Here is a 13,332-nt window from a genome sequence, read left to right as displayed (position 1 = left end):
GTCTATAGTTCTCATCTGAGAGCTGCTCAACTTTTATTCCCTTTAAAACTTTCTTACATGTTCTTCTTTTCATAATCAATTTTATCCTGCTCAAGACTAAATAGTGATCACTTCCAACTTCAAATCCTCTCTAACACTCTGGTGTCCTGCACCAGGGAGAAAACATCACTTTCGACAATAACATCATCAATGAGACTTTTCTTATTCCTTGCCTCTTCTCTCCATGTGAATTTGTGCACATTTTTATGTTGGAACATGATGTTAGTAATAACCAGTCTATGTCCTGAGCAGAAATCCAACAGGTATTTGCCATTATTATTAGCTTTGCTCTTTTCTCCAAATTTTCCCAAAATATTTTTGCATGTCTGACAGTCATTTCTTACTCTACTATTTAGATCCTCAACAACGACCAATTTTTCTTTTTCATTGTGTCGATTGCTTTCTCTAAAGTGGCAAAAAATTCCTCCACTTCTACCTTATTAGATCCTTCTGTGGGACCATAGGCACAAATAAGTCTCATTGTCCAGTTCCCCATTCTCATATTTGCCCACATCACTCTACTTAATATTGCCTGCCATTCAAGAAGATTAGCTTCGTATTTTGTGTTCAATAATATAGCAACACCTTCTTTTCCCTGATTGTCATTGCCTGAATATAACATTTTTATTTATTGCTCGGAAAAATCTCAATAGATTTTGTCTTTTTTTTTTTTGTTTCAGTCACTCCTGTTATGTCGATTTGGTACTTATCCAATTCCTCAACTAGCTCCATTTCTTTGCCATTCAGGCTACTTTAGTTGATAGTACCAATATTTAACTCTGGTGATGTTGAGTTGGCCGGTGTTTTCAGATTTGTTCCAGTAGCTGCCCTTTCGCTGGTTCCCTGGCGAAAACAATGGAGGCCCTATTTAACCGGTTGACGCCCAGCTGGGATGAAATTCTGTTATGTTGCACCATTATTTTGTATTTTGGTTTAAGCCAATAAGAATACAATTTGATCGGCTAAATCCCAAATTGCCAGCTTATCCTCATTCATTCAGTATTCAGGTAGATACCTAACAGGGTGCACCACGAGAAGGTGAATATTGGACATTAGGTTAGAACCCCTGGTCAGTTCTCCTCATTCCTTTAAAGGTATGGAGGTCTCCTCTCAGTTATACAGCTTTGACCCTTAAGCACTTCACTAAATAATGTGTTAAACTTTAAATGTCATAAGACCTTTGTCAAAATAAAATTCTTTGTCAGCTCCTCATTTGATGATGTGACAGTGTTGTCATTTGGATCCCGAGGTGAGGTATTTGTAAAAAGTTGCTACTTTATAGCCTGGGGCTGGTGTATCCTACCATCAGTCCACAAAACAGAGACAATTCCTGACATGGAGCAGACGCCTGTACAGCTACACCTTACCTGGTGGATAGTCACTGCTGTTGATCTTTGGGAACCTCCTCAAGGACATGCTTATTTAATTGCAGTATAGGTTGCCATGTCACATCATTCTTAGGGTTCTGTGGCCTTTTGGTTTAAGAGGCCTTGCCAAGGGCTGTCTTGCGAAGCTGCTCTCCATATCTGGAGAATGATCCACTATCTGCCACCTATGGAACTGTTTTGTTGTGGTCAGTTCTGCAACCAGAAATCAATAATTATCATCCTTCAGCCAGACTACAATCTGATGTTAAGAGGTTTTCCTTACTCTACTTTAAAGGGACTTCTGAACAAATAGCAAGGATTCTTGCAAATGTAATCTGTGCACTGCTTCCAGACTAGCATGATATCTTCTTTCCTGTCAAATTTGCTATTTTGGACAGACTGGCCATTCTCCTAAGATTGATGGTTTCAGCTAAGATTAGATTCTATGAATGCCATGATTGCATAAGATTTCTGTATTTATTCATGGGGTTCAGCCCTTGCATCTCATGCCATCGAGATAGAATACATTGGGATCAGACCAAGATTGTGCACTATGGTTAATTTAAATTCAATCATCTATTCCTTAAAAAATGTGAAACACTGCACCTGTTATCCCACTTTGTAAGGCTTTGATATGTTCAATGCTTTATAAAGTGGGATTACTGTGTTCAGATCTGGTCTCCTGAGTTTCTTTGGAATGAGGAAGCAGTGAAAGATTCAGAGACGAGCAACTAAGATGTTGAGTGGTCTGTGGAATATTCCCTATGAGGATAGATTGAGGATGTGTGGATTGCAGAAGTTGGTTGATAGGCAAAAAAATTGGGTATATGATAGAAACATTTAAGTTGCTTAAGGGGTTTTATAGAATTGATGCAGGGGAGTTTCAGCATTTGGCTAGAGGGGGCCAGAACAAGAGGTCGAATAAAGGTGTGTGAGGACTAGTTTTTGCTTAGAGTTGTGAATGGTTTGACAGAAATCAGTTGTGAGGGCATTGTCTGTTAATGGATTCAAGGAGAAGTATGATAAATTGTATGAATAGTTTGTCTCCCACGATGAGTCTTCAGATTTCGTGTAGGTGTCTGTACAATAATAATAATAATAATAAATAATCATCACCCTGATCTAATAGACTGCATGCCTCTCTTAGTTTTGGGAAGTAATCACCATAAACTATTAATTTTTTTTTTTTTTAATTACACAACTATACTTGGTTCCCTGGAATTTTAATAGTGTTGTCCACTTGTCCATTCAGCTGCAACTAAGATGCATGGAAATATACTCGTACTGTATGACTCATTCTTGCATTCATATTTTGAATTTTGTGACCAATTATTTTGCTCTCTTTCTGAATGATGTTCATGTTACAGTAAACGAAATATGTAGAAGTTGCTAATAAATTTTAATTTTCATTACATGTCTAACAACTTTATCAAAGTTATTATATGAACTTTAATTGCTTTCAAATGTACTTGCACAATGACATAATACATTCATTCTCAGAGCCGAAAGTACTCATGGATCCAGTTCACACTTTCTATAACCTGATCGTTAAACACCAAGGAGATCTGGGACAAAATCAGGATAATGAAGGGCAGATATTTCACTCACCACTCTTTAACACGTTCATTGCCAATCACGCGTTATCTCATGGACGTCGCTATCAAGTTTCTAAGTGGAATAGTATAGCGGCCACAGCGAAACGGTGCGTAATATTTATATTGGCCACTAGGGAAGGGATCGACTTTCGTGGAGTGGGGATGGCCGCCAGCCATTGTCTATTGTTTATGTTAACCAGTGCGCACAGTGGCGCCGTTCGGACAAGGCGACGATGCGACGATTTTGTTTAGTTATTCGTTGATTTAGCGTGCTTGAAGTTTGGTTTTTATTTATTTTGAGTATTGTTTTTGTTTTTTTTTTAGTAAGTTCCCTATAAATGTTGATTTTTGATAATTATTTTTTCTATTTGTACGTTATTTTTAAAAATTCTATGTGATTATAAAAGACTGATAATAAAGTTATAATTATTATGTTTAAATGTTTTTTATTTGTAAAATATATAACTTATTTGACCGAATTACATATCACGCAATATCGCGTGATAATTTGGCCACCACACGAAATTCCAATTTTCAGCTTGGCAATGAACATGTTAAACTTGGAACAGAAGGGGATGCATATTTGCTTACCCAGTGGCAATTGTGCATGTACTCAGGAAGAGTTTTGTTAAAACATTGGCTTGTCCAGTCAGATCTCACCATGACGTACCAGCTATACTATTGAGTTATATGCAGCAGAGTTTTCATTAAATTACATAAAATCAAAATGCTACCCAAAGATGCATTATTTATACCGATTTAGGTTTCTCTCTTCAGGCTCTTAAAAGTCTAATGTACCAATAATATTCAGTGCTCTCCTAGACCCAACATTTGTTCTTTTAGATAAGAAGGCTCTGGACTTTTGTGTATGTTGAGTCACGAGTCATGTTGGGATTAAGGGAACAGATGACAGCCAGATGGGCAAAAATTAATATCCTAGTGGCAAACATCATGGAATATAGAAAATAACTATGCACTGTACCAGATTAAGCTTGAAATTAAACTGTGGTTATCTAGTTTGTACAGGGTGCACAGAGAGGAAGTTGTTCTTTCTCAGCTCTGCATAGGCTTTAGTCAAGTTAGGCAATAGTCATCTTAACTGTTCCTTCCTACTGAGGAATGATGACATGCCTGTGTGTAAGTACCGTGGCTCTGCATTAATAATAAATATCTAATAATGGATTGCTCTCATTTCATAATTGAGTGCACTGATTATTTTAGCCCTAATATGCTCAGGCAGATTTTATCTAATTCCTCCAGTCCTCTAAAGCAATATTTTTTTTCTTTAATAGAACAGCTATGCGGCTGTTCTATTAAAAGCTGCAGCCAAGAAATACTGTTATATTATGAGGAAATAAACATGAAATTATTGTTAGTATTTGTGTTAAGATTTTTTAATTAATTTTGTATTGAATATATTTTTAAGTTTCTATATTTCATTGTATTTAAATTTTAATATCTTTATAGAAATAAGAAAAGAACAAATAGAATCAAAGGAAGACGAAAAAATTTCTACCAAAGAAGTTGATACCAAAGACCGAAGTGAAGACCATCTAGATCAGAATAAAGAAAAAAGAAAATTTATGTTTAATATAGCTGATGGTGGCTTCACAGAATTGCATACGTTATGGCAAAATGAAGAAAGAGCTGCTGTCCCAGGAAGGGAATATGAAATCTGGCATAGGCGGCATGATTACTGGTTACTGGCTGGAATCGTAAAGTATCCTTAAAAGAAAAACTTATTTAAAAACCATTAAATTATGCTAATACTGAATATATTATTATTTTCAGATGCATTTCATAGAATTAAATTTCATAGGGTTGCTTTTTGGTCTTTCTCTATAAACTCAGATGGAACTAACTTAATGTGTGTGTGTTCATGCACCCACACACACACACACACACACACATGGAATTATCTTTTCCTGAAAGTCGTATCAGATTAGTGGAAAAGTTGAGCATCCGTAGCTCAGTCAGTATAGATCATTGTTTCTGAACATTTTTTGGATCATGCCCCCACTTCAACGTCTCAAAGATTTTGATGCCCCCTCTAGCATAATAGTCAGCCAAGTTCTGAAAAATTATAGTATAAATATGTACATGTACATTTTCTAATTGCTCCCTGTGGGGCGTACGCCCCATGTTGAGAAACACTGGTATAGATGAATGATTGATTTTTTTTATTTGATTTTTATGGTGCAAAGACATCAAAGGTCATACTGTGCCAGGACACAGGTGACAGTAGTACATATGGTAATCGGTTAGTAGGATAATCACAAACATCCATGTCCTTGGCAGGATTCGAACCCACAGCCTCTTGGCTGGAGAACAAATATGCTAACCACGTGGCCAACCAGGCCAGCAGTATAGATGAAGCCCTTGGATTAGAAAGAACTGGGTTCAATTCCCATCTTATATGGCAGTAGAGGTTTTTTCTTCTCAGAAACTTGGTTTTTCATCCCTCAAAACAGCAAAACGACTCTATGAACACACAGATCTACAGACATTGAACACTTCAGGGAATGATGGTAGCAATAGCCCCAGCTAGGAACTGGTAACTTCTAACCAATCCAAATGCTAGTACTGGTGTCCTGGATACTCCCATTATGCTTATAACAACAACAAGTTTTGATTTTTTATGGCACAAAGACATTAAAGATCATGCTAATGCAGGATTACAGCAGTACATATGGTAAACGGTGAGGAGGATAATCACAAACATTCATGCTCTTGGCAGGATTCAAACCGGATCCTCTTGGCTTGAGAGCAAATATGCTGACCACTCAGAACAACAACAGTGGATTAGTCTGAGGCAGCATAACATTGCAGTTATGCTATTAAAACCATATGTTCATTTTAATGTTTCTCTCAGATTAGATAAAAAAATATAATATAGCAGTCTAATTTTTGATCAACAGAATCTGATTCCCAGGTGTTTTTAAAAAATTGTTTAATTCTGTTTTGTATACTACTACTTTAGCATTTTGGTTGCTCCATAAAAATATATTTCATTCATTCCAATAAGCAGTGTAGAGGTCTCATGCCAAGTCTATCACACGTTTACAAACATCCATGCAACAGGATTTGAATCTACAGCATGTTGATCTGGCAAATATCTTGTAATAACTGAGTACATGACACACACACACATTATGTTGACATGTGTTATGTGTTAAGTATTTGGACACCTTACATGCCATGCAAATTTCAGATTCTACCACATACAGATATTTAAGGAGTGTCTGTGTAAGTCTGGTAATAAAAAGTGGGATGTGCTGCATGTTTTGCATGTACATGACGTTAAGTTGTCGTGTTCGGTTGAACTGACAGACTTCCCCACTTGTTTGGGTATGGGTATCACATCATTGGTCTTTCTGTCCATGACATTGCTAGCCATTACAGTATACCAAAATCCACCATTGCTTATGTCATTCATAGATGGAAAGTTGATGGTACCACCACATCAGAAAAATGCACTGAGAGGCCACTGATGCTCACTGACTAAGATCACCGAGCTCTCTCTCAGAATGTTTGAGCATTTGTGAGGTCCGCCACACATCACCAGTGGCAGACTTCACAGTCCACCTGGAAAATGCTACAAGGACATCTGTCAGCACTAGAACTGTTTGCAGAGAATTGCATATCTTACAGCAATTACAGCAGAGCTTCTGCAAACAAGCTATGCATCACTCACCTGAATGTCAAATGATTTTTGGACTGGTGTCTTTCACATCATTCCTGGACCATAGATGATTGGAAAAGAGTTCTGTGGAGTGATGAATCATGCTTCGAAATGTTTTACTGAGATGGTTGTGTTTGGATCTGGAGATTACCCAAGAAGCAGTTCTAACAGGATTTCAGCATTACAGCTGTCAAGTTTGGTGGAGGCTTGGTAATGGTATGAGGGTGTTTCAGTTGGGGCCTGGTCCATTCATTGATGTTCCCAAAACCACAATATCTGATTGGTACCTGAACATCTTCATGCTTCTGACACTGTGGAAGGACTCCAGCAGTGACCACATGTTTCAGCACACCAATGCTTCATGCCATACTGCACTGCATGTCTGAGACTGGTTTCCAAAAAATAACATTGAAGTGTTGGACTCGCCAAATCAGGGTCTGGGCCTCAACCCCATCAAACATGGGACAAATTATAATGCTGAATTCATTCCAGACCACAGTGGCCTCATCAGCAACAGGGGTAGCTTTGTGTGAGAAATGGAAAAAGATTCCTGTTGCGACATCAGAAATTGGTTGAAAGCATGTTCCAAAGGTAATTGCCATTTCAGGCTAAAAATGGTCCCATTTGGTACTAGAAATAGAAATGCAATTAAAATGCTTTTTTTTTTTTTCTTTTTTATCACAACAAAATATCCAAATACTTTTGTCAAAGTGTGTATTGCTAATAACAGAAGAACCTAAAAAGCTTCATGGAATTTTTCCATGAAGTTTTCCAGAAATAATACCTATAAAAAGTTTCAATTTATCATTGTAAATTACATATGGTAACATTTAATTATATGACACTTATTTGCATGTTGCAAATAAGTGTCATATAATTGCAAAAAATTGCAAACTGTTATGTTTCTGTTCTAAATTTTTTGTGGTTAATTGCATATAATGCTTTTTTTTTAGCACATGCAAGTCAAATTTTACATTTTTACATATTCTGTAATGGTAAATAGCTATTTATTTCTAAAAACAGCTATTTACCATTACTAAATATTTGTTTATTAGAAAATATTTTGTTTATAAAGTGTTTAGATTAGATTTATTTAGATTTAGATATTTAATTAATATTTAAAATATTGCATATAATTAAATGAGATGCAATTGGCATTATCTAGTTCTGGCAGATATCTTGTAATATTCTTGAAGATGTTTCCCATACAATCATAAATACTGTTCATAATTAAGTAAATTTGTTACTTAATTTCTCTGTTTTTATCTGGTTCAAATATATAACTATGTATAAAAAAAATTTTTTTTTTTAAATCACTTATCTTACAAGAGCTTGAAATAAACTCTCATCAATGAAATTAGCCTAAAATTCCAATCCATGATTTTTTTTTTTTTTTTTTTTTTTTTTTTTAATAGTCCTGAGTGTTACTGTTATTGCAGTGGTTGTCATTTATGAAATAACCTATGTATTAGAAATGCTAGCTAATTATCTTCTTTTCACTAGCAAGTGCCAGGCTAAAAGCTGAGGATACCCACCACAGTTGGAGGTGGCAGATGGGGGGAGAGAAAGAACACATCTCAGAAAATATAAAAAAGAGCACAGGTCCAGACATAGCCCAGTACCTATATTAGAAATTATTATTTCATTTACATCCATCTATGATTAGCAGATATTCCAAACAAAAATGCTGATATGGGCAGGGAGTACACACACAATTTTTTTCAACATCAAAAAAAAAAAAAAAAAAAAAAAAAAAATTATTATTATTATTATTATTACAGGCTACCCTAAGGAGTCCTTAGATTCATCAAAGGAGGCCCTAAACATTATGTCAAGAACTATCCAACTTTTGCTCAGTATCTCTCATACTTTGTTTTGAACTCATTCATAGTCATGGTACCCACAACAGACTCTGGCAATCTATTCCACTCATTCACCACAAATCTTCAACCAGTTTTGTAAGGTTCATTCCATAGACCTGCTACCATCTTGGTCACTCGCCTCTGGATCCTCTCTGCCTTCTTCTCATCACCAAGAAACCCTGGTGCCCAGATCTCTATGCAGTAGTCAAGATGGGATCTTATCAAGGCTCAATAAAAAGGAACAATAACCTGCTTGTCTCTGCTCGTCAAAGTATTCTTCAGTAGCCAAGTAATTGGATGAGCTGCTTTCACCACTCTTGCTATGTGCCCCCACCCCCAAACTTTAACTCCCTATCCACTAATACTCCCATGTCTTTGGCTTCATCAATTTCCTGGAGTGCAGTTCCATCAATGTGGTATACAGCTGGTAATCTTTTCACCCCAAAATGCATAACCTTATACTTTGCCACATTAAACTGACATCCATTCTTCTTTGCCCAGTCTGCCAGTCTATCCAAATCATGCAAAATTTTGACATCTTCTCTATTAACTATTGCTCAACCCAACTTTGCATCATCAGCAAACACCTAAACAGTTCCTCTCAGATCCTTTCCTATATCATTAATTCGTAGTGAAGAATTTATGTAGACACAACACACATGTTAGAATAATTACTTTACCTAACGTTAGGAAAGTAACATCCGACGTTTTGACCACTGTATTTAGGAAAAATACATATGTATAAGATACAAGCTATGACGCTGCACTATACAAAAGTAAAATGAATCTAACTGCTTGTTAATTATTTAACCTAGCCTATCCTCTTGTGTGGAAAAAAATTTTTTTTAATAAAATCAAAATATAAACGAAACTACAATAACCATTTCTGAAGTACTTATATTTAGATTTCCTTTGTTTGAGCTTGTTCGTGTTGCTATATTGATTGCAGATGGGTCCTCCACATTCTTGGAATGATTAATCCATCATTTTTGTTCAGGTTTGGATAATGTTTCAGCATTTCACAAGCTTCTTGGAATTTTCTTTCAAACCAGGTTTTGGTGCAGTATAAGGACTTGGTGCCTTTCCAGTCGACATGTTTCGAGTGTGTGTGTGTGTGGTCTGATAGGCCTGTTTTACCATAGTGGAGGTATTTAATGTTGCACTTGTGTTCATCTTTTCTGATTGGGATGGTGCGTCCTGTTTTCTCTACGTAAGGTAGGTTACAGATACATCGAATTTTGTAAACTCCTGGGTGGGCCAGGTATGGAAGAGCTAAGTAAATTTCTTGGGGTTTGAAGATAGTCTTAATTTTGTATTTAAGTAGTGTTCTATCTGTTTTTTCTGAAATGCCCCTAATGTAGGGTATGGCTATGGCATTCTTGTAATCTTTTTTGTTTTTAGTGGCATTTTTATGGAGGATTTTGTGAACTGTTTTTTTTATTGTAGCCAATTTTTACATTTGTAAAAAATGGCTACAATAAAATTTGATTAATGATTTTCTTGGTTAGCTTGTTTATTGGAGCAAATTGTTAGAGCTCTGTGCTTGAGGGGGTTGGTGACTCCTAGTTTTTGTGTTGGATGGTGGTATAAATTGTTATGTATGTGGTAAGTTTGCAGTAGACTATGAAGGAGAGACAGCCTGAGGGAAGACGTTTTTATAAATGTTGTTTTATAAATAGATGTTTTTATAAAAGGAGAGAGTTGTTTTCGATTTCGATGGTGAATTGGATACATTTGTTCAGGTGGCTTAGGAATGTATTTAATGTTTCACAGCCATGGGGCCAAATGGCAGAAATATCATCAGTGTATCTGAGCCAGACTTTGTTAGGCTGGCCAAATCTAGAGCTCGTTGCTCGAGGTCTTCCATGTAAAAGTTAGCTATTGGGTGGTGGTGGTGGGGGGTGAGCCCATGGCTGTATCTTCTTTTTTGTATAAATTATTTTGTCACATGAAATACCTGGAGCAGAGTATGTGGGCAAAGAGGGCCATGATGTTTGGTGGAAATATGTTCTGTAAAAGAAAAATAGTATCATTGATCAGGACATTAGTGAAAAGGGCAGTTATATCAAAGCTGACTAATAAATCTTCGTTGTAGATTGTGATGTTTCTAATTTTGTTTATGAAGTGCTGTGTATTTTTTATGTAGGAGGGGGGGAGTGACCAACGAACTCCTTGAGTGTGGCTGCTAATTTCTTGGCTAAGTGATAATTAGTGATAATTACATCAGCCAGTGAGAAAATTCCTAACATCCAGTTATTAGACCTTTCATTTAAACTTTATGCTCTATATTTCTGCATTCAGTCGTTAGTTGACCTATGGTGATATTGTATTTAGCCTGGGGTCCTTTAAAAAAATAAAATAAGTAAAGCACTGTTGACTTTTCTTTGTTGGAGTTACTTTTACTTTCAAGTAACTATTAGCTGATGTGATTTTCATTATTCTGTGTGTAGAGATTGGTGTTAGCTGTAGTTTGGCAGTCTATGCAGTTTGAGGATGTCCATTCTTGTGAGGATTATATATGTTAACCAAAACTTGGAAATTTTGAGACCATCATTCTTGTTTAAATTTGATTGTTTTTATGGAAGTTTCATAAGTCTCTCTCTCTTAAATTTTTCTTTCATACCAGATTCTTGGATGATGCAAGAGTTGTGTACTTTCCAGTCAGTGCTATGGAAAGTCTCCAGAGCATGATCAGAAAGGCCTGTTGTGGGTTAGGGGCAGATATGATTTTTTTTTCTCTTTTTTACCAATATACAGAAAGTTACATTATATTTAATTTGATATCTCCGTGAACATACGGGATGGGGAGGTTTTTGTTTTTTTTTATTTTTATTTTATTTTATTTTTTTTTTAATATAGGGGAAAGATATAGCTTTGGTGTGTTATCTTTTTGTTCAGTATATTGTCATTTTTTTTTTATTATATCTGTTTCTCATGAAGGTGATCCTAATCTAGTGTAGTTTTTTTTTTTTTTTTAGATCATTTTCATTAGAGCAAATTGTTGCCACTCTCTTTTTGAGAATATTTATAATGGATATCCTCCCTTGCTTTTGCATTGGATAGTAATAGGAGTCTGTGTGTTCAAACTAATCAGTATGTGTAGGTTTGTGATATATGCTAAATGAGAGAAAGCCCAACAGAAGACAAGTGGGGATCCAAGAAGAATAAGAATATTTTTTATTTCTGTCGTGAATTACACCCAATTCTCCATTTACATGGTAGATTGGTTCCAGAAGAAACTGTGTAAAAAAGAATACAGTGAATATGAAAAAATAGAAGAATGGTTCCAGATGTGAAAATCTGATACGAACAATAAGTTATTTTCAAACAAAACATATGAAAATCATTGAATAAGACTATTTAATTTTAATGGAATATTTTTTAATACGTATTTAAAAATACTTATTTAAAGTATATACATATGTATTGTTCTTAAAGAAAATAGTGTGTCACTATATGAGACTGGAATTAAATCACTTCCATGATTTAACACTTTGACCATCCTGTTCATATTGCAAGAGCAAAACATTTTCTTCAGTAAAAGGAACCGAGTTAACACTAATTTCTAATAATTCTGAAGGTTGATTTTTTTTTTTTTTTTAAGAAAATCATTAGTCAAAGCAGGATCTGAAGATCCTGTTTTGACTACATCTTTGTATAATTCTTCATGTCACACCATACATGACTTCAGTTTGCGTTTAAACTGTTCGGCTCAGTATTTGGATCGTGTAAGAAAATGACTTTGCAATTTACTAGCCATTTGAAGCCCTTCTTTAATTAATTCTGCAGTGAGTGGAATCTCTTCATCATCATTACTTTTTTTCTTTTTCATCGAGATTCTCAAGGACAGCTTCTATTATTTCATCATCACTTTCATTCACCATCAATTCTTCAGTATCTGAATATTCAGTCATATGCAAAGGTACAGGGTTTTTCTTTTTCACACATTCTAGCCAAGAAGCTTTCCAGCATGCATTTAAAGTTGATGGTTTCAATTCTGATAATGCTAGAGAGTGAAGGCTTGAGAAAGCAACTAAGGGGAATCTTCAATAGAGACATTGGTGAATAAACATTCAACATCAAATCTTACCATTAAGTCCATGAGTAACAGTCCAGTTAAAAATTTAGCTATGTAGTAAATTGACAAATCAATGCAATCTGTGATGGGGTTTGGAGACTTACCTTCATTGTGAATTTTAGGAAGACCATAAAAGTGGTGGTGCAAGCAAAGTGGATCTTTAGTTTGTCTATGGTGTCTCTATTGAAACTGGTGACTTCATCAAGTAATGAATTTAGTTTTTTAAGCTAGCTATTTGTTGTGGTCAATTTCTTGATATGGAAAATTATCAAGCAGGAGGACTATTTTTCAGTTATAATCAGAGATATCCATGATGACAGTAGCTTTTCCCTTGGTGGCTTTGGTAATGCTGCAAAGCCTTAAAGCTTTGATTTCTGCTAGAGAGAGAGAGAGATGTTTTTTTTTTTTTGGGGGGGGGGGGGGGGTATGGAGATTTGTCTTTAATTAGCAAAGAAGAGAGTTCCAGATGAAGTTTGTTTGCATCATCACTGCAGAGGCTAGAAAAAACATTCAGTTTTCTGGAGGAAATCTCCAAATATGATATTTTTTGGAGAAACTATAGCAGAATCATGTCCTTTGGATAGAACAAGAATTTCACTCTGAGTGTTTCAGACTGTCCAGAAATGTTCGTTACACATTTTTGTCAGGTAAGAAATGAGATGGTCTCTGCTTAGTGAAGAGGGTGTTAAATTTGTGATCTAAGCATTAT

At 35.6% G+C, this 13,332-nt stretch overlaps 1 protein-coding gene across 4 annotated transcripts in view; it reads left to right on the top strand.

Moving 5' to 3' along the window:
• Mi-2 (chromodomain-helicase-DNA-binding protein Mi-2 homolog) overlaps nucleotides 1-13,332 on the top strand; it is a 692,327-nt gene that overhangs the window by 611,030 nt on the left and 67,965 nt on the right. For all 4 annotated transcript variants that reach the window (XM_090390662.1, XM_090390660.1, XM_090390659.1 and 1 more), the window contains one exon: nucleotides 4,469-4,721. In XM_090390662.1, coding sequence (XP_090246788.1) covers nucleotides 4,469-4,721 — 253 coding nt within the window. The remainder of the gene's footprint in view (nucleotides 1-4,468; nucleotides 4,722-13,332) is intronic.

Source organism: Typopeltis vanoorti, chromosome 3 (genome assembly GCF_054136105.1).
Source record: "Typopeltis vanoorti isolate ZY-2024b chromosome 3, IOZ_Tvanoo_1.0, whole genome shotgun sequence".
Taxonomy (NCBI): domain Eukaryota; kingdom Metazoa; phylum Arthropoda; class Arachnida; order Uropygi; family Thelyphonidae; genus Typopeltis; species Typopeltis vanoorti.
Note: the sequence above shows the minus strand (reverse complement) of the source record. Positions and strands in the feature narration are given on the sequence as shown.